At 35.5% G+C, this 25632-nt stretch overlaps 1 protein-coding gene across 4 annotated transcripts in view; it reads right to left on the bottom strand.

Moving 5' to 3' along the window:
* Positions 1-25632, bottom strand: part of VPS13A (vacuolar protein sorting 13 homolog A) — a 269159-nt gene that overhangs the window by 224729 nt on the left and 18798 nt on the right. For all 4 annotated transcript variants that reach the window (XR_013485955.1, XM_078152664.1, XM_020995599.2 and 1 more), the window contains exons 2-7: positions 16041-16084; positions 12867-12909; positions 9126-9221; positions 8758-8859; positions 5752-5858; positions 5184-5243 (exon numbers count right to left, since the gene is read on the bottom strand). Coding sequence is in view for 3 of the 4 variants with exons in the window: in XM_078152664.1 (XP_078008790.1) it covers positions 5184-5243; positions 5752-5858; positions 8758-8859; positions 9126-9221; positions 12867-12909; positions 16041-16084 (452 nt within the window). In the remaining variant the exon portion in view is untranslated. The remainder of the gene's footprint in view (positions 1-5183; positions 5244-5751; positions 5859-8757; positions 8860-9125; positions 9222-12866; positions 12910-16040; positions 16085-25632) is intronic.

Here is a 25632-nt window from a genome sequence, read left to right as displayed (position 1 = left end):
CCTTGGTATGCTCATCCATGATAGAACTTAAAATATTACTACTACACAGATTAACTCTCAAATCTATACCTTAATTCCAGAGCTCTATCAAGCAACAAACTCAAAATTGCCACTAAAAACACACGGTTGTCTTAACAGCATATGCAACTCATTATGTCTAAAACCAAAGTCATTTTCTTCTGATACAAGCTAGTTAGACCAGGCCTCTTATCCTAGAAGGAAGAAAAGGACAGGAAATGAAAATAATGACTAATAAATCAAAGGGTACAAACCCTCACGCCAAAAGGGCTGTTTGTTAGCCTTTTCTTGGTCAAATTGATCACATTTGATGCATTTGAAAGTGGTTAGGGTCTATGTATCATAGAATGATGGATTTACAGAAGGATTTAGTTCCCTTTGTCCTGATGACTATAAAACAGTGCTTGCCCTAGTCACATCAAAACCACTTAGTATCAGTTTGCAGCACTGAGCAAGGCTGATTCTGGAGTTGAGATGACCAGATGAAGATTGAGACTTGATATAATAATGAGGCAAACCACATGAGTTCCTATATATCTTTTGGGTGTGAATGTAGCATCACATTTGCATGCTATAATAAACAGTTAAGAATAGGGGAGTATATGGCTATGTATGTTTTGATGATTACCTTTATCTCCATCTTTTTCAAAAGAATACAGATATGTGTCCTATTTGGCAATCATTTATGATAAAATAAGTTCAAAAAAGTGAACAGAATTTAGAGAAATTCTAATCAATCACTGAACAAGCATTTACTAAGATCTCAGCCCTGTGCTGGACAACGGGCATACAAATACAAAGACATAATCCCAGTTCTTAAAGAATCTACATCCTAAAGGGGAAGACAATAAGTACATATAGAATAAACATAAAGAGGTAAGTGCAAACAAATATGGAGTAACTGGGAGAAGGGGCACTAACAGCTGGGAAGGATCAGGAAAAATTCCATGTGGAAGTGGTAGTTGAGCTGTATCATGAAGGAAGAGAGCAAGGAGAGAACACATTCTAAGAACAGGGGTCAGAAAGTACAAAGGCTCTACTCCATGAAGCAGTAAGAGTGAGTAACAAAGAGGAGAACCAGAGAACAGGAAAGGGATTAACGTATCATAAGTTTGGGACAGGAAGTCAAGAAGGTGGAGTGAGAGGAAGTACTGTTGCGCAGTTCACTCAGGACACCTTCTCCCCTACAACCTAGATGAAGCACCAGTCCAAATTCTGATCAGGACAGTCAAGAACAAGTGTCAAAGAGTCACTTTCCCAGCCCAGGGCAGCTTAGGAAGATAGACAGAGAGATCTATGGACATGGGGGCCAGCCAGGAATGCAGCACAATAGCAGCAATGGAGACAAAAACATTCTAGCACTAAAGTTCAGAAGGGAGCCTAGACAGAACACCAGAGCTAGAAGTACAGGGGCAGAAAGGGATTCCAGGGAACCCATGAACTAGCATTGAGTACAGGAAAAGGTGCTATCTAGTAGCTCTCTCACCCACTACCCAGATCCAACTCACAGATCCAGGACAGAGAGCAATTACAGATGAATGGGGGCTTTGCTTGCATACTGAACAAGGAACAAGTTCCAGAAATTTAGCTGTCTGGCTCCAAGACTGGGAGCAGAGTAGAGATTCAGTTCTAACCTTTAGTCCAACATGAAAACCTGCAGTGAAATAACCAGAGCAGGAGACAAATACCAAAGGAGAAGCTAGCAATTCAGTCCTACAATGATTTAACAGTAACTGAGTCCAGGAGCATTCTATTGAACCACGCACAAGCCAAAAGGCCCAAACCTAGATCAGAAACTTGCAGAGCTAGGAGTAAGAGGGCATCAAACAGACTCCTCCCCAAATCACACCACTTTGGAAAAAACCAAACTTTGCAGGCCCCCAGAACAAACTATGAAAGCAGCATCAGGGCATAAAAGGACAGAAACTCAAGCCAGACTATACTCCTCAGAAGCAACACTAATATAAGTCCAAAGTCAAGAAACAGGTCGGAATAATGAGTAAAAAGGACCTAACCATAAAGAACTACTATGGTAAAAGGGAAGCTCAAGATTCAAATACAGAAGAGAATGACTCGGATGTCTACAAGCAAAATCTCAATGAAAAAATGCAGATCAAACACAAGTCCAAGAAGAATTCCAAGAAAGAGTTAAAGAAAAAAAAAAGATTTTCCTTAAAAGAGCAAAAACTTAATTTTAAAAACCAAATAAAAGTGGTAGAGGAAAAAATGAAGCGAAAAAAGAGAGCTATACAAGAAAGTTATGAAAACAATTTAGCAGCTTGGTAAAAGAAGTATAAAATCTTATAAAAGAAAATAACACCTCAAAAATTATAACTAACCAAATGGAAGCAAATGTTTCCATGAGACATCAAGAAATAATAAAACAAAGTTAAAAGACTCAAGAAAAAAAAAGAAATGTCGAATATCTTATGAAAAACAACAGACCTAGAAAATAGATCAGAGAGAATTTAAAAATCACTGGACTACCTAAAACCAGTGAACCAAAACAAAACAAACAGCTTAGACATCATCATATTTCAATAAGTTATAAAGGAAAACCACCCAGGCAGCTCAGAATCAGAGGGCAAAGCAGAAAGAGAATTCACTGATCACTTCCTGAAAGAAACCACAAAACGAAAACTCCCAGGAATATTATATCCAAAATCCAGAGCACTCAAATCAAAGAGAAAATACTGGAAGCAGCCAGAAAGAAAGAATACAAATACCACAGAGCCACAGTCAGGATCATACACTATTTAGCAGCCACCACTATCAAGGAGTGGAGAGCTTAGAATATGATATTCCAGAAAGGAAAAGATATGGAATTTCAAACAAGAATAACTTGCCCTAGCAAAACTGATTATAATTCAGCAGGAGAAAAAAATGTATATTTAATGAAATAGAGGCACTTTAAAGCATTCCTGAAGAGAAGAGATGAATAAAAAATATGATATTCAAAAACAGGACTCAAAAGAAACATAAAAAGGTACATATGAATAAGAAATCATGAGGTAGTAAGCAAGATTAAACTGTTTATATTTTTATGATATGTGTAGCCCCTTAAAATCTTATTTGTACTAGAAGTCTTAGAAAGACTCTAACCATAAAGGTCAAGCTAGATGAGGACTGAGAAAAAGACCATCAGATTTGGTAATTAAGAAATAATTGCATATACTTATATGAAAAAGTTGATCAGTTTTTGGTTAAAGTGACCGTGAATGTTATTACATATCTGCCATGTGTATTTTTATATGATAAACTATACATCAAACTGAATAACCCAGCTGCAGCATCTAAATGAACATGATCACCTATAAAAATGTTTCCAAGGAAATATTAGGCTTCAGTAATTTCTAAGAATGAATATAGCAGTATCTTTAGAATCTAATTATCTGTTCTTCCAATAAAAGAGGCAATACCACAATGTCAAGAGTAGTTAGGAAGACTAGGAGTCAAGGCCCATCTCTTGCCCTATGCTGGCTGTGTGACCCTACACAGATCCCTTCACCTGTCAGTGCCCCAGGACAATGTTTAAGGCTCAAAGTCACAGACAAAGTGATGATCTAGAGGCAGGAAAGACGTTCTTTAATAGGAGCTCCTAACACCAACGAAATTACAAGTCCAGCGCACGCCAAAAAAAAGAAAGTTTTTGCCATTTCTGTGACAAGGTACAAAGCTTATATACAACAAAGTTCATAAATGTCACCTTAATTTGAGAGACAAGGGAAAAATAGCTATTTATTTTAATACATTTTTGCCCATATATATGAAATATAAAATCTAACAGTATTCAAAAATATTTCTAGTCAATAAGACCTATTGGGTTGATACAGAGAATGATACAAAGAACAAACAATCCATAACATTTAGTATCAGCAAATATTTATAAAACTAAATTGACTATGTGACAGTTACATAACCATGCACAGCAGTGATAAATGAAATCTGCAGAAAATCCAAAAAAATATCATTAACATGACTGTTTGAATGACATCTCTATTAAATTTAGCTATATAGAAAGCTTTGGCAGAAAGGACGTCAAAGGCATATCAAAATACCTTACATTTTCAAAACTTCCAAATAGTTTTCATATATTTGTTTTATACAGTACTTAATTATAACTAGTTTGTTATTTACAGTGTGGTACTTCTCTAAGACTGCTTAGTAATCCCAAGCACCTTAATAATTCCTGACCCACATTTTTGACTCAACACATTTCTATAATTATATGAATTTAATTATATTATGTTTGCCAAGCTTCTGCATTACACAATGACATGTTTACTCTCCTCTTGAATATGCACTCCTAAACAAGCAGTCAATTTCTGTGTAGCCCCAAGGATATTCAATAACTGATCATTTTTTAAAAGTCCATCACATAAGATGTGAGCAGAACCAAGAGGACTTTGTACACAATAACAGCCACGTTATGCGATGACTAATATTGTTAAACTGAGCCCTTCTCAGCGTTACAAGGATCTAAGACATCTCCAGAGGCCTCGGGATGGAAAATGCTGCCCACATCCAAAGAAAGAACTATGGAACTTGAACTGCTATCACTTATGTTTACCTTCTGTTGAGTTTTGTTTCATCTTTCTGATGGTTCCTCCTATTGGTTTTAATTTTTACTTACAACTTCACTAATGTGAAAATATGTTTACTAGGAATGTAAATTCTATATCAAATTGTGCGCCGTCTTGGGGAGGGTCGGGGGGGAGGAAAGGGGAGAAAAATTTTCAACTCAAAAGTATATGGAAGTTATTGTTGATAAATCAAAATAAATTAATAAAATTTTTTTTAAAAGTCCATCACATAAAACTCTTCCCTCAAAAAATAAAATGGTCATATTTAAAAGATAATCCACAGCAGTACAATAATTAAATTATAGAACCTAAATAGGATAGCTAAAATTCTCTTACTCTTTCTTTCAATAATTTCTGAAAACTGGAATTGTATCAGCTTCATTCTTAAATGATGGTTTCCATATTCTTCTGTGTATCTGAATTAGTTTGCTAACTCTAACATTTAACTTTCCTATATCCAATTTCTGATTTTGGCAGGTAAGGGCAGGAAGTAATCAGCAGAAAAGAATATTTTTAGGTGTTTGCATAGTTGTGTTAAGCGGTTAAAAATCAATCTGCTTATCTTTTCTAAAGAGAAAGTACCTCCATGCTGAAATTCTGAAGAGATATCCCACATGACAATGGTTTTTTTCGATTTGTAATCTAAAAAAAAAAATTACATAATGCAAAGAAAAATTTTAATTTCAAAGAAGTATTCAATATGTTCATATTCTAAATATCGTCTACATTTGAATGCTTTACAATACCTTTCTTTTAAAAAAAAATGACGCTACTGCATTTGATCAGGGCCTTGTAGTTTTCAAAGTGCTTTCAAATTCACTATCCCACTTATTTCTGAGAAGGCAGATATCCCCGTTTATAGATGAAGTTAGGAGATCTGCCCAAAGTCAGAAGACTAGCCAAGTGGCAAAGCCAGTACTCAAACATAGATCTTTTGACTCTTAGGTCAGTTGTACTTCCAAAAGGTGAATGTGATACTCTTTAAGAACATTTCAAACTTCTTGAAGCTGCTAAATTTAAACCATGATGATAATAAAAACATTTTAGAATAATTAGAATATAAAATGAGAAACAAAGACCCCCATCATTATAAATTACAAATGACAGCTACAATTGTTCAATGTAAAGGCAAACCTATAGAAATACTTACATCATCTTCATATCGGATATGGATATTAGAAATTTTTAACTGAAGATTTTTTATTATCTGTGCAATCAGCTTTTCTGAAAAAGTATCCTGTTTCTCTTGTGGATTTTCTATAAAATGCAAACAAAAACATTTTTAGTTTGAGAGAAAAATGCAGTTTAGAAAAATTCATATGCTGATTAAGCCACCACAAATAAAAGGCTTATTACATGAAGGCCACTAAACACACATATCACATATCAATATTATTCAAATATTAAAATCATTAAGAAATAAATAAATTGTTAACAGAGAGAGAGTGTGTGTGTGTGTGTATGTGTGCACCCACGTCTTTTTTTTTTTTTGGTGGGGAAGGGAGCCAGGCAATGGGGTTAAGTAACTTGCTCAGTCACACAGCTAGTAAGTGTTATGTGTCTGAGGCCACATTTGAACTCAAGTCCTCCTGAATCCAGTGCCAGTGCTCTATCCACTGCCAACACCAACCTGCCTCTATTTATGTTGTTGTTGTGGGTTTTTTTTGGGGGGGGTTGTTGTTGTTGTTGTTTTAAACAATTGGGGTTAAGTAACCTACCCAAAGTCACACAGCTAGTGTATGTCAAGTGTTTGGTCTGAGGCCAAATTTGAACTCAGGTCCTTCTGACTTCAGGGCTGGTGCTCTATCCACTGCACTACCTAGCTGCCCTGTGCACACGTTTTTAAAGAAAACTGTCTTGGCAAAGAATCAGAGCTACAGACCAAATTTAGAACAGGCAAAACATGGAGCATTTATATTTAGCATCTAAGGAATTAAGAGTCTGGCACGTTTTACACTATTAGTATAGTGTATTATTATTATACTATTAGTATAACATCTGTATTTTTTTTTATTTAAACTGAATAATATTGTTTGAACATTTTCTGATACTTCCCCTGTATGATTAACATAGACACGAAGCAATGAAGAGCTTGACTGTATACAGTGGCATTAAGAAAGGAAATAACAAGGGCAGACATAAGAAAATTATTAGGATCTGGTGAATGCCTAGATTTGGAGCGCTGAGGCAATTAAAGATGAGTTTTATGTCTGACTGAACTAAGGCATCATTCTCTGAGACTGAGAAGTCTGAGAGGAAAGTAAATAGCTCTACAGCCAAGGCTGTAATCTTGTGTCATGGACCTTCTAGCAGTCTGGTGAAGTCTATGGATTCCTTTTCAAAATAAAGTTTTTAAATGCATAAAATCAAATGCATAAGAGTATCAAGGAAACCAATTATGTTAAAAATAGTTTGTTTTTTTAATTCACAGATCCTCAGTCAAGAACAGTAAAGTAAATGCAGTTTTAAACACCTAATTTCAAGTGAAAAGTCAATGAAGAAATATAACGAGAAATCAGAAATGAAGAAAAAAAAAGAAGAGATTCAGGAATCGTCCTTGTATAGACAGTTGAAAACTATATAGTTTTCACCCCACGATTTCTCCTCATTGTAGTAGACATGTACTTGAAGTAGAAAAAAGATAAGTATGCTAGCTAAAAATATCCCTGGAGTAAGACTGAAGGCCACCTGGTACAAATGCCATAGAGTATCCTACAGACCTGCCCCACATTCCAGTACCTGCCACTGTGAACAGCAGGCATTTAATCAATGGTCAGTGAACCAATGAATACCCCAGCCAAAGAGAAAGAATAGTGAATTCCAGATATATATCACAATAATGGCACAAAGGCAATATACGGCAGTGATAGAGGGTTCCACCTACCCAAACATTTGCTGAAATTTTCATTCATGTAAAAGCTGGATAGCTAATCACTTCTTGACTGGCTGGCAATTTAATCTCTCAGAAAAGCGATGAAGAAATAAATACAATTTAACTGGTGAACACAATCCTAACTAACAAGAAGAACAGATTAAATAACTAGAAGCGATAGTCACTTTCTCCCAAAGATTCTATGTCACCTTTAATCATTAATTAATCAAAAAACACCTACTAAGCACCTGCTATGTATGTGCCAGGCACTGTGCTAAGCACTGAGGAAACAAAAATCAGGTAAGCCAGTCCCTGCCCTCAAGGAGCTTACCATCTATTCTCTTAAAAGTTTGTGATATCCAAAAGGAGGGGATGCAAGATAGTCACATACATACACCAGAGTGTAAGAAATTAGATTTCCAAAAGTTCTAAGAAATGTCAGATATGATCCTATAGCCTTAAAATCTAAAAAGGAAAGGTCCTCAAAAGAATGGGAAGTTCTCAAAAACAAAACTGTGATGAAATGTGCCAATGTTCTCAATGAAGAATAAAAATGGGAGGCATTTGAAAAGATAAAAGTGGATGTAAAAGTTAGATCTCTGATAAACTCAGATTTCTTATATGATATGTAAAAAAAGACTGAATAAGGGTCCTGTAACTAAGGAAAAATGCAAAATATTGGCAGGATCCTATAAGAATGAATAGTTTCAGGAATTAAAGCACAAAATACTACAAAAAAGTCTACTTTAGTTATGTTCAGAACAAGAAGACAAGGCAAAAATAAGTCCACTGCTTGAGAAAAGTGTATTAACAAACAACAAAAAGCAGAACACCTGACTCCGATTTTGCTTAATTTTCTCAATTAAAGAAAATGCACTTTACATCAAAAAGGTAGAATGAACATGACTAAGATTTGAAGCACCAAGTAGTTAAGGAAGGACACTGAGAAACTAGAGTGGGCCCAGATTGGTGTGATCAAAATGGGAAAAGGACTCAAGGCCATTCTAAATGAACTGGAGATGTTAACCTGAAAAAAAGAAAATTCTTCACAAGAGGAAGAGGAGGAAACATAACAGCCATATCCAAATATCTGAAAGTCAATTATGTCAAAGATTTGTTCTGATTAGCCACAGAAGGCAGAACCACAATCCACAAGTAGAAGCTGCAAAAAACACTTGGCTTGCCATAAAGACAAATTACTTGATTAGAGATGCCCCTCAACCAAAAATAAACAGCTACCTTCCATTTTTTCCTGTCTAAATAGGCATTTGCTGCTTTTCTTACCTTTGTTTGCTGTTTTCTGTTTTGCATCTTCTATTCTCTTTAGTTCATTCTGCTTCATATCTAAGAGATATTTCTCTTCTTTTTCTGCATCATACTTCAAAGCTATGTGAAATAAAAAGATTAAAATAAAATGCTCCTTTCAGTGTTTAATCTTAAAATCTCTTCATGTAATTACTGGTAACAAACAATAAAAGTTAACGTGAGTTTTTAAAAAAGAACTTATAGTCATTTTAAAAACACAAAGCTGTGATACAACACATCACAAAAGGTACTTATGTTAAATATAAATATCACATACAAAAATATTTTTCATCCATTCAAAACAGTCCATTTAAATTACACTTTTTTTTCCTTAAAATTAAACTTACTGGCTGAAGGCACTACGAGTAAGTAAATTCCATCCAATACTGCCTCAACTGGCTGAGTGTAAAGGTTTGTCCATGGAATCACGAGATCAAGTTTACCTACACAGACAATGAAACGCCATCACTGTTTAAACATACCATTTTTTAAAAATATCATACAGTATCTGTCAGGATGAGATGAAAATATTTCCTAAATAAACGGGATTTTTAGATCTAATTGTTGTCTAATTTACTATATGTAGTATTTTTAAGCATATTATTTGTTAATATAATTAATTCCAACCCCAAATACATTATTCTCCTTCCCTAGTGATCACCTCTTTCTATTCCATTTTCCACCTCTTATGCTAAACTAGGGAAAGGAATTTTGTATATAGTTAGTAAATATAACTATGTATAGGTATTAAGCAATCATTTAGTATACTCTCTTCCTCCATACACACACACACACACACAAATATGTATGCGTGTATCTGTGTGTAAATATGTAAATATATATATTATATATATATGGATATCTGTAATACCACTGGCTTAGGTAACTCTATATTGCAGCCTCCTCCAATAATGCAAATCAAAAATGTCTCTTTGACAAAATACTTTGTTAAAAACTCTAAAGATTAGGCATGCATGGAAAAGGCCCTTCTTTAATACGATCGAAAGTATATATTTAAAACTAAGAGCTGGCACTCTTTGCAATATCAATCGATCAAATACTTATTTAAGTGCCATATACGTGTGCTAAGCTCTAAGGATATAAGTACAAAGAATAAAACAACCTCAACTCTCGATGAATTTACATTTTATTGGGAAAGAGAAGGATATATAAAAATATATACAGCATAAATATAAAGTGAATAAATAAATAAATAAGTATATTAAATAATTAAGTAAAAGGTAATTTGGGAGGAAGGGAACTAGTTGAGAGGAGCAGGATGAGCTGCATCTTAGAAGAGAGGCAGAAGGAAGAAGGTAGTACATTCCAGGCATGGGGAACTGCCTGTGCAAAGGGAAAGAGAAGAAAGATAGAGTGGCCTGTGCAAGGGACAGAAATAAAGCCAGCAGCTCAAATGCAGAATGCAGGAGAGAGAATAATGTTCAGTGAGGCAGGACATACAGGTTGGGGCCAATTTGTGCAGGGCTTTATAAACTCCTCTGTTTAGTTTTTATTTCATCTTACATGCAATAGGACGCCACCAGAATTGAAAGAGAGGAAGAGAGAAAGAAAGAAAAAGAGAGAGAGTGTGTGTGTGTGTATGTGTGCATGCGTGCGCACATGCGCGTGTGTGTGTTGGGGGCAGTGGGAAGCCATATAGTCACATCTGCATTTAAAAAAAATTACTTTGGGAACGTTGAGTAAGATGGACTACACTACTTATGTGAGGCAGAGAGATCAATCAGAAGGCTGTTATACTAATATAGGAAAAGGGATTGAATTAAGGGAGCAGTTATGTGAGTGAAGAGAAAAAAAAAGTTTTCTAGTACAAACTAAGCAATCTTTCTATACCTCCCTTATCAATTTACTATCTTACTCTCTGCAGAGGCTCTTCCAAACTTTTTTATACCTCCTGAACTTTCCATGGTTCTCCCTACCCCCATTCATTCAGCTGAGAACCTTTCTTATTTTACAGAAAAAAAACCAAAACACTTTGACATGAGCTCCTTCTTTCTTCTTCATCTCCTATTACTCAGATGCCTTCTGCCACTATGTCTTTCATCACTCCTGTTTCACATGATAAAGATGGCCTTACTCCTTATGAAGGCCAACCCCTCTGCCTGCACAAGCAATCTCATTCCATCCTGTCTCCTCCAACAGATTTGGCCCCTTTCTCATCCCCACACTTTAACTTAGTTTCAATTTCTCCCTCTATTGGCTTCTTCCCTACTATCTATAAACATGTCAATATCTCTCTCAACCTCAAAAAACCCTCACTTGATCCTTCCATCCTTGCTACTCATCATAGATATCTCTTCTGCTTTTTGTGGCTAAACTCTTTGAGAAGGATGTCTTCAATAGATGCCTCCACTTTCTCTTCTTTCACTCTCTTTTTCCTCTAAATTCTGGCTTTCCAATTTCATTATTCAACCAAAGCTACTCTCTCCAAAGTTACCAGTGATCTCCTAATTTACAGACGAAAAAAAATTGACGCCCACAGAGGTTAAGTGAATTGTCCAATGTCATATAAATAGTGAGTGAGTGCAAGGCCTGGTCTTCTGACTCCAAATGACTCATTCCTTTGAACTATGCTACCTACGAGAGTAAACGTTTCTTTAAAAGTCACAATTTTTGTCATTTTTTTTTGTCGCTCTTTTGAAATATTCTGGAAGGTTTTAGGGTTTTTTCCTTATTGTTTCAGAATTTGTTTTGCTATACTCACTTTCCTTGAGCAAGACACCATAGCTAAAGCAGCAAGGCACCCACACTGAGGGAGAAATGGGAAGTGGTATGTATCAGTCAAGTCAAACCACACACACCACCTTGACCCCTACCTCCTCCTCACAGATCCTGAGGGAAATAGCCTAATACCCTTACTTCAAAAGCCTTGGGAATAGTATTCTCCCCACCTAGATGAATGTTCCCAGCTCAGAGCCCACTGCTATCAATGAAGAGAGTAATCAACGTGGAGGGAGCCCATCACCACTAACAACTACTAATCAACTGCCATCAATATACATAAGCCCAAGAACCCCAGAAGCTGGCAGCTCTCCTCAGACTATCCGTCCTAATTCCAGCCCATTCCTCACAATCATCATCCCAGAAAGCAAACCACATAGGAATTCTGTCTGGCAGTTGCTTCAATGGATGTTGCAACTACAACTACCTTTTTTTTTTAAAGGCAATTGGGGTTAAATGACTTGCCCAAGGTCATACTGCTAGTGTCAAGTATTTAGTCTGAGGCCGGATTTGAACTCAGGTCCTCCTGACTTCAGGGCCAGTGCTCCATCCAGTGTGCCACCTGGCTGCCCCTAACTGCAACTACTAAAGACCCAAAAAACAAAGTTCTTGCTACCAAAGTATTTGGTACTGTCAAATGACTCAACATCAGAAATTGATATATTATCAACAGAAATAACATTAAAAATAATATATTTCTATTTCTTTTGCTTCTAGCCTCTAAGAGAAGGTAGAAAATTTCAAGGTAAGAAAACTGACCTTATCATCTGACTTACAGCTGAAATCTTCTATATGTGTTCTCTCCTCCCTTAAAATATGAGCTCCTTGAGAGGAGGGGTTGCCTTTACTTATCTATTTGCATACCCAGCACTTTAGCACAATGCTTTACACAATCTAAGTGTTTAAATGCTTTTTCATTCATTCATTCCTCAGGATACTCTGCCTCAGTTTTCTTTACTACAAAGTATTTGTCCACTGAAATGGCTTTTTTCTACAAATGCTTACTCATTTCTCCCCAACTCAACTTCTGCCTGTCTCAGTCACTCTGTTGATTTTTCTACCATGTATTTGATGAAAATGGTGCTTAACACCTATCCTTTTACCTTGAAGAATGCCTGGTACTATAGCACCTCTCCCTCTTCTCTTTGCCTTCAGATTCCCAGGGTTGGAAGAACTCTTTTTTCCCTTGGAGGATGAGACTAACCATTGACACAGTTGCAGGGTGACTCTAAGTGGTCATCCTAGTTCAGAAGCCAACTCCCTATTCACTATACCATGATATCCCTGTATCAAAATGCATTGTTACATTTTCTCAAAAGTGGTCAAATTATCAAGTGAATTTAACTTACCTATATGTCCAGCTTTGACTTTAAATGGTACATCCAGTTCACTCTAGAATGAGAATAAAAATACATTTCATCAACACAATAGGTTGACGTGTGTGTGTGTGTGTGTGTGTGTGTGTGTGTGTGTGTGTGTCCCTAACTCACCTATGCTGGAAATGCATCAGTCAATCAAATGCCCAATCCTACTACTAATCGATCAATAGAGAAGCTTTAACCTGCTCTATTACCAACCTGGACCAATTTAACCCCTGCTTAGGCAGCCTGGTAATCCCATTCCTAGAAGCTCACCAGATTGGTGCCAGAGTTAGTACAGACACCAGAGAGATCAACTTTGACCCTACTGCAGTTCAGAACTTTCAAGCTCAAGTAATCTGCCACCCTCAGCTTCCCCAGTAACATGTGTCACCGAGTTCAATTAAGTTTTTCTTCTCTTGTTTGAGGTCACGTAATAAGGAACTCTTTTGTTGTTACTGTTAATATTACTTTTTTTTGGCTAGGTGATGGGGTTAAGTGACTTGCCCAGGGTCACACAGCTAGTAAGTGTTATATGTCTGAGGCCACATCTGAACTCAGGTCCTCCTGAATCCAGGGCAGTGCTCTATCCACTGCGCCACCTAGCTGCCCTTATATTACATTTTTTAAAGTTTAAAATTTACCAGTTGGGAGAAAATTCCATCTGTATATACCAAAATATTCTTTTAAATTTATTCTCATTACTATTGAAAAATGGGAATTTTATTTATTAGTATCTAAAACAAACTTATTTTGTGGAAGACTTAATGTAGATATCAAATTCACCATCTGTCAATAGCAATTTTGCAATACTAAGATGACTGAAGTTTAGCAATACTGCTAAGATGAGCAATACTGAAAAAAACAGATCTAGAATTGACGTAATCACAAGGATAAATTTGGCATTATAGTACTTGAGTGAAATGGAATTTTCCATAGTATGTGCTTTTAAGGTAAAGTTGATTTGAGAGCTCATCAGTTCAAGAGTTAACTTGAGAATAAGTTATTTTGCCATATTCTTGCTCAAGTATAAAGTAAAACCCTTTAAAATCAAATTCTATCTAAATCTATTTAAATAATTAATTCCTAATTATCATACTTTAACATAAACTAAGTCTAAAGTTTGCTTTTTAAAAAATATAAATAAAAATATTTGTTAAAAAGTATTTATAGAGACAACATGAGTACAAGGGACATTAACTGGCTTAAGAAAATAAACTGGCATGGCAAAAAATACTATCAATTACTGGTTTTACCTGGTCATTAAAAATAGAACCTCTGCTTCAAAATAAAAAGGGTTCCAAAAATTGCAGTGCACTTTTAAGATGCTTAAGGCTGCACTAAAAATTTTTAAACACCCTACATTTTCTATCATTTAGAATTATTAATTAGAATTAATTAGAATTAATAATTTAGAATTATTAACGTATGGAAACTAGTTAGTAATAAAAAAAAAACCTTTAAAATAATTTGCTAGGGGGCAGCTAGATGGCGCAGTGGATAGAGCACCAACCAGCCCTGGAGTCAGGAGTACCAGAGTTCAAATTTAGCCTCAGATACATCATACTCACTATCTGTATGACCCTGAGCAAGTCACTTAACCTCAACTGCCTCACCAAAAAGGGAAAAAAAAATTTGATAGCGTAGACGTCCCTTGCCCCTACTTTGTCTGAATTAATGAGATATATATATATATATTTTAACTATATATAAGCACTGCTATCAGGAAGGACTTTAGACAGGATGTTAAGTTTAACATTAGGATACTATTAATATTTAGAACAGAAACTTAGAGAACCTCAGGCTCAGTCAATGACTTGTCAAGTCAAAAGACAATACAAAAATCCTATCTTTCCTTCCCTAACTGCAAGAAACTGCTGAAGAAATGCAAGAAAATCTGGCTTTTTATTCTTTGGAACACCACATGATCACCGAGTAGTAATGACACAGAAGGACCAGTCTACTTTCACATTTACTTCCTAGATGTCCTACTTAGCTCCCACAAAATGAATGTCTTCTACTCCCAGAACTTTAAAACCCAATAGGAAAGACTAGACTTCCCTATGGTAGTGTAATTGCTTGGGTCTGTTGGGGAATATTGATTCCCCAAATCCCTACAATTCAATAGAAGTACAATGACAGTAAAGTCCCTGTGAACTGAGGGAATACAGCACTTAGAACTGAAAGAGAACTTAGAGGTCACCTGGTTACCCAGCCTCCCACAAACAAGAGCCTTTCTGTAGCATTCCAGACAGATGAGCATCCTGCAAGTTTGTGTGAATCTCTCCAGTAATAGTAATAGAACATTATTATTTAAGGTAACCCATAAGAACTACAATCTTAACATAACATACTGTAGAGACGGATCTCATTTTAAGTAAACTTGATATACAAGAGATATGTATCAATGTGATTACAGTTTAAACTTACATTTACCAAAAATATAAATTGTAAAGTGGTTACTTGTACAGCAAAAGCATTCCTTAACAAATGGAAAATTCTTTTCATTCAATTTAAAAATAACAACTGTAGAATTAAGTATAAAGTAATTAAGATCAGAAATTTAGAGCTAGAAGAGACCTCAAAGGCCATGTAGTCCAATCTCTCCATTTTAAAGGTGAAGAAACTGAGGCCCATGGAGATTAACTGACTTGCCCATAGTCACAGTACATGTAGCAAGTAGCAGGGTGTGATTTGAATCCTGATCCTCTAACTCCAAATATGATTGCTTTTCCACTGTACCATGCCATCCTGAATTTCCAAAGTCGAATGGGCAAAAAGTAAAGTTCATTCATATTAGTATTTTCCCTCCTAAGATGTGATTTGCATTTTTCAGGAGTATATACACAAATTCAACTCTTCAAAAGGCTTATCTACTCCCTTTCAAATTCATTTCTTCTTTTTTATTGGTCTTGTGATTTTGTCAGTATTTGGAATAAATTTCTAAAATCAAGTTTATTGTTTTAAAAGTAAGAAAAAGTTTCACCAAAAGAACTGATAAAGGCTATCTATATCAGAATGCTCTTTTAATTCTGAAGTTTTTCTGACTGAATTGTTATTCTCAACCCAGAAGAATCTAATTTTGAATAGTAAAACGTCAAAGAGATACATGCTTATAACTAAATTCATTAATGCTTTCCTAATTCTATATATTCAAAAACTTACCAATGCATTTTCTTTAATTTGGAGATTCTTAAGGGCTACAGCTCCTGAAGCAGATTAAAAAAAAACATATAATTCAAAATCTTTATATTTACTGAAAATTAACACTAAAACATATTTTATTACGAATTTTTTCACTATGAGTAAACTTTGAGACTTTTTAAAGATTCATGATTTCACCAGTATGTACTTTTATCACTGACACAAACAGAAACCCCTCCAAACAATATTTATTACTGCTAGGCACTGGGGCAAATACAAAGTTCACATAAGACCAACATCCTTGAGTTTATGTCTATTAACATAATGTTATATGATTAAGTGAATTTAAGAACTGCAGAGTGCTGTATTGCAAGAACATTCCAAAAAGGAGATCAGTTGAAGAAACCGCTCCTTGGAAGGAAGGATATGGCAAATCTTGACAACACACTAAAAAGCAGAAACATCATCTTGCCCACAAAGGTCCATGTAGTCCCCTGGATCTCAAGATCAAATCAGTCAATACTTAAAAGAAATTAATTCAGGCTTTTCACTGGAAGGTCAAATACTAAAGTTAAATACTTTGGCCACATAATCAGAAAATGGTACTTACTGGAAAAGACCCTGATACTGGGAACGATTGAAGGCAAAAGGAAAAGGGATGAGAGGATGAGATGGATAGATAGTGTCATGGAAACAATAAACATGAACTTGGACAAACATCGAGAAATAATGGAGAATGAAAGGGCCTGGCGTGCTATGGTCCACTGGGTCATAAAGGATCAGATATGACTGAAGCACAACAACAGGTGAATTTGGGGCTCACCTTTATTACCTCTATTCATTTATGATGAGCATTTCCTGTCATTAGCGACAGCTCTAGAGTTACGGGCTAGTATATAAATTCCCCTAAGTTTGCTGATCAATTTGATATATAAATCTTTACTTTCCCCTTCCACCCTTTGTAAAATGCCATGGTATCCATCCTGCTGCTGTAACTAAAAACTATAAAAGTTTGGTGAAAATGTTGGTTGGAGCCCACTGATTTTTCATGTACCACAGAACCATGCTCCAACCATATAATAAACTGGTTATTAAAAGGTTATCTGCATATTACTAAGTATGATTGGTAGCAGAACCTATCAAGGAATCCTTGGACAACTTTATGTCAGCCCTAAGTCAATAACTCAATAAACATTTATTAAGTGTCTATTACATGCCAGGCACTGTGCTAAAAAGGCAATCTAATGGTAGCCTGTAATAGGGAGGCAACTAGAACAAAAAAGGAGAGACACATAAAAGATGTCAAAAGACCTAAAATCTATGGGACTTCATCACTGAATAAGAGATGAGGAAGACAGATAAGATAAAAAAGAGCCTCAATGTTTCAAATGATGGAGACTAAGAAAAGGTTGATGTCACCAAAAGAATTAAGTCAAGAGGCGAAGCAAGTTAAAGAGGAAAGATAAGCTTGGTTTTGAGATATTAGTGGGATATCTATCTTTGCAAGTATAGATTTTAAAATAAAAAACTGAAATAGAATTGTTATACTCATATTAAGAGGAATTGAGCAAAAAGTCAGAAGAGATACATGACAGAAAGAAGTCTGTCTCTGAAGACAGACTACAGATTATCTGAGGGCAGTTATAATGTCTCTCCCAACTCACCACCACCGACATTTCTCATATTCAGTCTAAATACCCCCATTCCTTCAGCTATGCCTCACAAGAAATGTAATCTAAACATGATGGCTATTTGCTTATTTTCCTCTGGATGTACTCCAATTTGTTCACTGGCAAACTTCCTTCTTGAAACACATCAAAAATTGAATACTATGCAAATGGTCAGACCAACACAAAGTATAATGAAATTATTAACTTTCTCTGGGTATCATACAACCAATAATATCTAAGTACAAATGATCAATGGCTAAGAATTCAGTGAGCTCTATATTCAGCTAGTCCATATTTTTTCCAATTTGCATATAAGATTGATTACATATAAAATAATACACCTATTTCTACTAGTCATTGCTCTGTTAAAACATTTTTCTGTGAAAAGGCTCCTTACATGATTTTATTACACTTGTCTACTATTCCAATAAATATATCTCCATTCAACAAACATGTACAAAGCACCTAATTATGCACAATACATTGTGTTAAGTACAGAGGAACATAGAAAAACATAAAGACAGTATCTCTACCCTAGCAGAACTTACACTCAGGTAAATGATATACAAATATCAATAAAGAATAACTTTTGTCCAGAAAAGATTAAGAAGATTGGGGGGGGGATCAGCTAGGTGGTACAGTGGATAGAGTACCAGCCCTGGAGTCAGGACTTGAGTTCAAATCCACATAACACTTACTAGCTGTGTGACCCTGGGCAAGTCACTTAACCCCAACTGTCTCACCAAAAAGCAAAAAAATTAAATTTTAAAAAGAATGTAAGAGGGGTAGAGTATATAATGCAAAGGTTAAGGGGAAAAAAGGTTAGTGGGGTATATGATGCTGAAGGTAGAATCAAAGAAGTAAAATTAAAGCTGAATCAGGTAGGATGCACAGGACTTTGAAAAAGCAGAGCTAGGAACAGTATTAAAATTATAGAGAAAGGAAAACTCTTACATGGGTTCAAGGGATGGAACTTAGTCTATTTACGTACAATATGAAAGGGAAATGCAGTATGAAATGTTGAAAAAAGGCAAGGAAGTATTGTGCCTTGAGTGCCAACCTAAGTGTGAGTTCTGTTTGGGAGAAAATAGGCATCCAAGGAAGTATTCTGACCAAAGGAATGGCATGATCAGATCTGGAAGGGATTTTAATATTAATCTGGCCAAGGTAAGAAGGAGGGATATTAAAGAGATTGTGGAATTAGTCATTAAACTAATGGTTGCTAAAATGGGGACCTAAACTAGGTTGGTAGAAATGGGAATGAGTTTGAAAGATGCTGAATGAGAATCCACAGGACTTGGTAATGATTGGATGTGAAAGTTTGTAAAGGAAGATAAAGAATTAAAGAGAACACAGCTTTCAAACACAGATGGCTGAATGAACGGTATCACTAACAGAAAAAGGGAGGTGAGGAGAGAATTTGAGAAAAAAGATAACTTCTACTTTGAACAAACCGAGTTTGAGATGTTGCCAGGGCACTTAAGCAAAAACATCCAGCAAACATCCAGAATGTGTAAAGCTTGGAAAAAAGAGAGCTGGAAATAGAGACCATTTGAGCATAACCTATAAACGGTGTTTTTTAAAAGCCATGTATATTTTTTCCTTTCAAAGAAATCTATTTTAAGGAGAACAATCTATATGCAGATCAGTAAGATTTTATCAAAATCATTTGTGTTGATTCAATTCAACAACCATCTATTAAATATCTACTGTGCTAAGTGCTAGGAATATAAGGACAAAAATAAATAGTCCTTGATATCAAGAAACTTACTGGAGAGATACAATATGAATGAATAAAAAAATTAATGGGCTCTGGGAACAGAGATTAAAAATAACAACTCAGGGAGCATCAAGTGAAGGCATTTTTGTTGAGTCTTAAAATAAGCTAGGGTTCCAAGAGATGGAATTGAAGAAAGAAAGCATTCCAAGCATAAAAGACAGACACTGAAAATCCACTGAAGCAGGAGATGGGACAGCACACACAAGAAAGAACAGTAAAAAACAGAATGACTAATGTGTAGAGTATAAACAAAAAGGGAAATTTTACTTCAATGTGCTCCTTTAAGAACTAGATTAATCTGGGGCAGCTAGGTGGCGCAGTGGATAGAGCACCAGCCCTGGAGTCAGGATGACCTGTGCTCAAATCCAGCCTCAGATACATAATACTCACTAGCTGTATAACCCTGGGCAAGTCACTTAACCTCAACTGCCTCACTAAAAACAAAAACAAAAAAAAGTATAATTGGCCAAACAGAAAAAAAAGTACAAAAGCTAATTGAGGAAAACAACTACTTTAAAGTTAGAATTGGGCAAGTGGAAGCTAATAATTCTATGACACATCAAGAATCAATTAGACAAATTCAAAAGAAAGAAAAAACAGAAAAAAATGTAAAATATCTCATGGGAAAAACAAATGACCTGGAAAATAGATCCAGGAGAGACAATGTCAGAATAACTGGACTACTTGAAAGCCATAATCAAAAGGAGGACTTGGACAGCATCTTTCAAGAAATTATCAAAGAAAACTGCCCTGATATCCTAGAAACAAAGGGCAAAATAGTCATTGAAAGAATCCACTGATCACTTCAGGAAAGAGATCTCAATATAAAAACTCCAAGAACATTATAGCCAAATTTCAGAACTATCAGGTCAAGGAAAAAATACTGCAAGTGGCCAGAAAGAAACAACTGAAACATCAGGGAGCCACAATCAGGATTACACAAGACTTAGCAGCTGCATCATTAAACAACCAGAGGTCAAGGAACATGACAATTGGGCAAAGGAGCTAGGACTACAACCAAAAATCACTTACCTGTCTAAATTAAGCATAATATATGTAAGGGGAAAATGGCCAATCAGTGAAATAGAAGGAGTTCAAGTTTTCATAAGGAGAGGACCAGAATCAAACCAAAATCAGATCTCCAATATCAAGACCCAAGGGAAAAAGGGAAAAGAAAATATAAGGAATTGAATAGAGCTAAATTGTTTACATCCCTAAATAGGAAGACGATACTTGTAATTCTTATAAATTGTTTCACTAATAGTACTGCTAGAAGGAAAAAAAAAATACATAGAGGGTATGGATATAAAGTAAATTTGAGGGAATGACATAAAAAATAATAAAGGGATGAGAAAGAGGAGTACACTGGGTACAGAAGGGACAGGTAGAATGGAGTAAATTATTTCACATGAAGAGGCATGAAAGACCTATCACCAGTGGAAGAGAAGATGGGAGGGTGGGCGATGGACATCACTTGAACCTTATTCTCATCAGTATTGGCTCAAAAAGGGAATAATATACACAATCAATTGAATATAGAAATCTATCTTACCCGACAGGGTAGTAGGAAGAGAAGACATTAAGTTAGCAGGGGAGAGGACTGGCAGAAGGGAGGGCAGATTGGGGAAGGCGGCAGACAGAAGGAAAGAAAGGATGAAAGGAGAAAGAAGACAAACAAGAGGAAAAATAGGATGGCGGGAAATACAGTTAGTAATCATAACTGTGAATGTGGATGGGGTGCTCTCTCTCACAAAATGGAAGCAGACAGCAGAGTGGATCAAAAACTAGACTCCTACAATATGCTGTTTACAAGAAACACACCTGAAGCAGAGAGTCACACACAGAGTAAAGGGAAGGGGCTGGAGCAGAATCTACTATACTTCAGCTGAAGCAAAAAACAAAAAAACCAGGAGGAGCAATCCTCATCTCAGATAAAGTAAAAGCAAAAACAGATATAATAAAAGAAATAAGGAAGGAAACTACATCTTGCTAAAAGGTACCATAGACGGAGCAGCTAGGTGGCACAGTGGATAGAGCACTGGCCCTGAAGTCAGGAGGACCTGAGCTCTAATCTGACCTCAGGCCAAACACTTAACACTTACTAGCTGTGTGACCCTAGGCAAGTCACTTAACCCCAACTGCCTAAAAAAAAAATAAATATAAGGTACCAGAGACAATGAAGCAATATCAACACTAAACATATATGTACCAAATGTTATAGCATCCAAATTCTTAAAGAAGCTAAATGAGTTTTAAGAAGAAATAGACAGCAAAACCATAAGAAGTGGGAAACCTTAATTGTCCCCTTTCAGACATGGTACTCAATGACCTTAGTAACTTACTCTTTGATAAACCCAAAGACTCCAATAAACCCAAAGACTCCAGCCTTTGGGATAAGAACTCATTATGTGACAAAAACTTCTGGGAAAACTGGAAAACAATAGGACACAAACTAGGTATAGACCAACATCTCACACTGTAGATAAGGTCAAGATACAGTCAAAATGAGTGCATGATTTAGACATAAAGGGCGATGCCATAAGTAAATTAGAAAAGCAAGGAATAGCCTTACCTGTCAGATCTACGGGGAAGGGAAGAATTCATGATCAAACATGAGATAAAGAGCATTACAAAACGTAAAACAGATAACTTTGATTATACTGAAAAGCTTTTGTACAAATAAAATACAACCAAGATTAGAAGGAAAGCAGAAATCTGGGAAACAATCTCTATAGCAAATGTCTCTAATAAAGGCCTCATTTCTCAAATATATAGAGAACGGAGTCAAATTTATAAGACTACAAGCCATTCCCCAATATATGGTCAAAGGATATGAACAGGCAGTTTTCAGATAAAGAAATCAAAGCTATCTTTAGGAATAACAAGTGTTCTAAATCACTTTTGATTACAGAAATGCAAATTAAAACAAATCTAAGTTAGCACTTCACACCTATCAGACTGGCTAATATGACAAAAAAGGAAAATGATAAACAATGGAGAGGATGTGGAAAAATTGGGACACTAATGCACTACTGGTAGAGCTATGAACCACTTTGGAGAGCAATTTGGAACTGTGCCCAATGGGCAATTAAACTATGCATACCCTTTGAGCCAGCAACACCACTACTAAGTCTGCATTCCAAAGAGATCACAAAAAAGGGAGAAGGACCTACATGTACAAAAATATGTATAGCAGCCATTTTTCATGGCGGCAAAATACTGGACATTGAGGGGATGCCCATCAATTGGGGAATGGCTGAATAAGCCATAGTATATGAATGTAATGGAATACTACTGTGCAATAGGAAATGATGAACAGGCAGATTTCAGAAAAACCTGGAAAGACTTGTACAAACTGATGCAAAGTGAAATAAGCAGAACCAGGAAAACATTGTATACGGTTGAGTAAAGACCAACTATGAATGACTCAGCTCTTCTCAGCAACAAAATGATTCAAGATAAGTACAAAAGGCTCACAAAAGAAAATGCTATCCATACCCAGATAAAGAAGTGATGGACTCTGAATGCAAATTGAAGCATATTTTTTCTCTTATTCTTTTCCATGTTTTTTTTCCCTTTTGATCTGTTCCTTCTTTCATAACTGTGACTAATATGGAAATGTTTTACATAATAGAATTATTTCTCATCTTTGCATTGTACATATATACACATACATACATATATATATATATATATATATATATATAGAGAGAGAGAGAGAGAGAGAGAGAGAGAGAGAGAGAGAGAGAGAGTGAGAGCGCTATGTACTAGGGCATAAAAAATGAAGAGAAGCAAAGACATTAAACACATCCTTATTGGCAACAATACACTAAAAACATAATAAGGTTATTTTGAAGAAAGGATTCAGATTTAAATGGAGACTAAATGATACCATCTCAAAGAATGTGTAAATCAAAAAACAAATTTATAGAAATAAATATTTTTGTCAAAGAAAATTACAATAATGAGATTATATATCAAAACTTTTGAGTAGCAGTAAAAGTAGTTCTTAGGGAAAAAACGTATATCTCAACATGTTCATAAACAATAGAGAAACAAGAAATCAATGAATCATCCATACAACTTAAAAAAAAACTAGAAAAGGAACAAATTTGAAAATCCAATAAACAAAAGTATTTTCAAAATACAAAACATAAGATGGAAAACAAATTGATTAAAATTAGGTTTTTTAAACTAATAAACAAACCATTATATAGCTCTATCGCCTCAAAAGACGTAAGTGAAAAAACCAATATAAAAAGTAAAAATTACAAAGGATAAAGGAATGCTAGAAACTATTCTCATTATATGCCCCCAAAACTGGTCACTTAAAAGAAATCAATGAATACTTACAAAAATGTAAACTATGTAGATAAGAGATCTCAGATAACTCAACCTCAGAAAAATAAATCGAACAAGCCATAAATGAATTCCCAAAGAAAAAGTCCAAGGCCCAGATGGATTTACAAGTGAACTCAGTAACAAAAGAGCAAACTGATTCCAGCACTGCATAAACTGTTTGCAAAAAATAGTGTAAAAGGCATGCCAACAAATTCTTTTTAAGAAAGAAACATGATCCTGATCCCTAAAAATACAGTGAATCTAAATCTGGAATGAAGGCCAATTCAATATTAGGAAAATTATAAACATCATCCCATATTAATAACCAAAAAATTCAAGCTTTTGACAAAGCAAAATATTGAGCAATGTTTAAAAAAACATTCTAGAAATCATAGGAGAAAATAATCTTTCCTTCAAAATGCAACATTTTAAAAATCTAAGCAGCACTGATCAAAAATTAAGAATTGGCATTATCTGTAACAAAAACAAAAACAAAACATGAGAGGCCTTTCCAAAAAGGTCTACAGTAAATCAAGGATTTCTACTATCACTGCTATTACTTTATATAGCTCTAAAAATGATAGTTATAGCAGTAAGACAATAAGAAGCAGCAAAGGAATACACATAGGCAAAAAGGAAACATAATTATCACTATATGCAAATGACATAATTATTTAGGGAACCCTAAACAATCAACTAAAAAATTGATTAAAACTATTAATAACTTAAGTAGCCAGTCACAAATTTTTTTTAAATCACCAATCCATTTGTATGTCACCCAATCAGGAAAAAAAAAATCCTATATAAAGTTAACTACAAAATGTACAAAATATCAAGACATCTACTTACAAAGACACACTCAGGACTTTTTAAAGTACACAAATGCAGAACTATTTTACAGAAATAAAGAAAGATGCATAATTGGAGAATTATTAATTGCTTATTATTTGGGCTATGCTAATATAATAAAAATGATACTACTTAAAAGGCTTAGTGACATAATCAAACCACCAAGAGGTTATTTTATAGATCTATACAAAATAATAACAAAATTCATCCGGAGAAACAAAAGGTCCAGAAACTCAAGAGGAATAATGAAAAGAAAGTCCAAATGAAGGGTGCCTAGGGATGGGGTGCTTGTGCTTGGGTCCCAATTTCTACCTGTCTCTGACAATTTCTTCCCAGCCCAAGGACACTGTGCCTAGCAATTACTCATGAGTGGGCCCCAGCAAAAACCCTTATCTCTCTCCCTGCTGCAGCTACACAAAGCTGGGTGAGAGAGTGCTGGGCTGCTCAGGCCCCAGCCCTAAGATCATGTCTCTGGAAGCCTCCCAATTCCTTAGTAAGTTCCTGTCTTGTGAGAAAATTTCCCCTTGTTGCAGAGCATTCTCTAATCAGGATAAGGAGAGAGGGGTGTCTTGTCTGGCCCAAGAAGTTCTGTACCAGGCTGGCCCAAGGACTCTTCCTCCTGCCAGATTCCCAAGATCCATGCCTCTGACATCTCCCTCCCTGTCTGGTATACTCCCTACACTTTCCCATCTAATAGCTCCCAAAGACACCTGACCTTTAGATTACCTAATCGGTATCCCTGACCTTAGCTCCATTCTCAGTCTCTTACAGATTCCTTAAGAATCTCTGCCTGCTGAAAAGTGTTAACAACAACTTTCTGCCAACTTGACTTAAAGAATGCTTGAGTCTAACCTCTCAGACTGCAACACCTAGCATTACCAGATGTCAACTATATATTAAATAATTATCGTCAAAACAATTTAATGTATGTATATATGTATATAAAATACATATATATAGATATAGATATATC

The sequence above is a fragment of the Phascolarctos cinereus genome, unplaced genomic scaffold (genome assembly GCF_003287225.1).
Source record: "Phascolarctos cinereus isolate Bilbo 61053 unplaced genomic scaffold, phaCin_HiC Scaffold_4;HRSCAF=312, whole genome shotgun sequence".
NCBI classification, from domain to species: domain Eukaryota; kingdom Metazoa; phylum Chordata; class Mammalia; order Diprotodontia; family Phascolarctidae; genus Phascolarctos; species Phascolarctos cinereus.
This window is presented reverse-complemented; position numbering and strand designations above follow the sequence as displayed.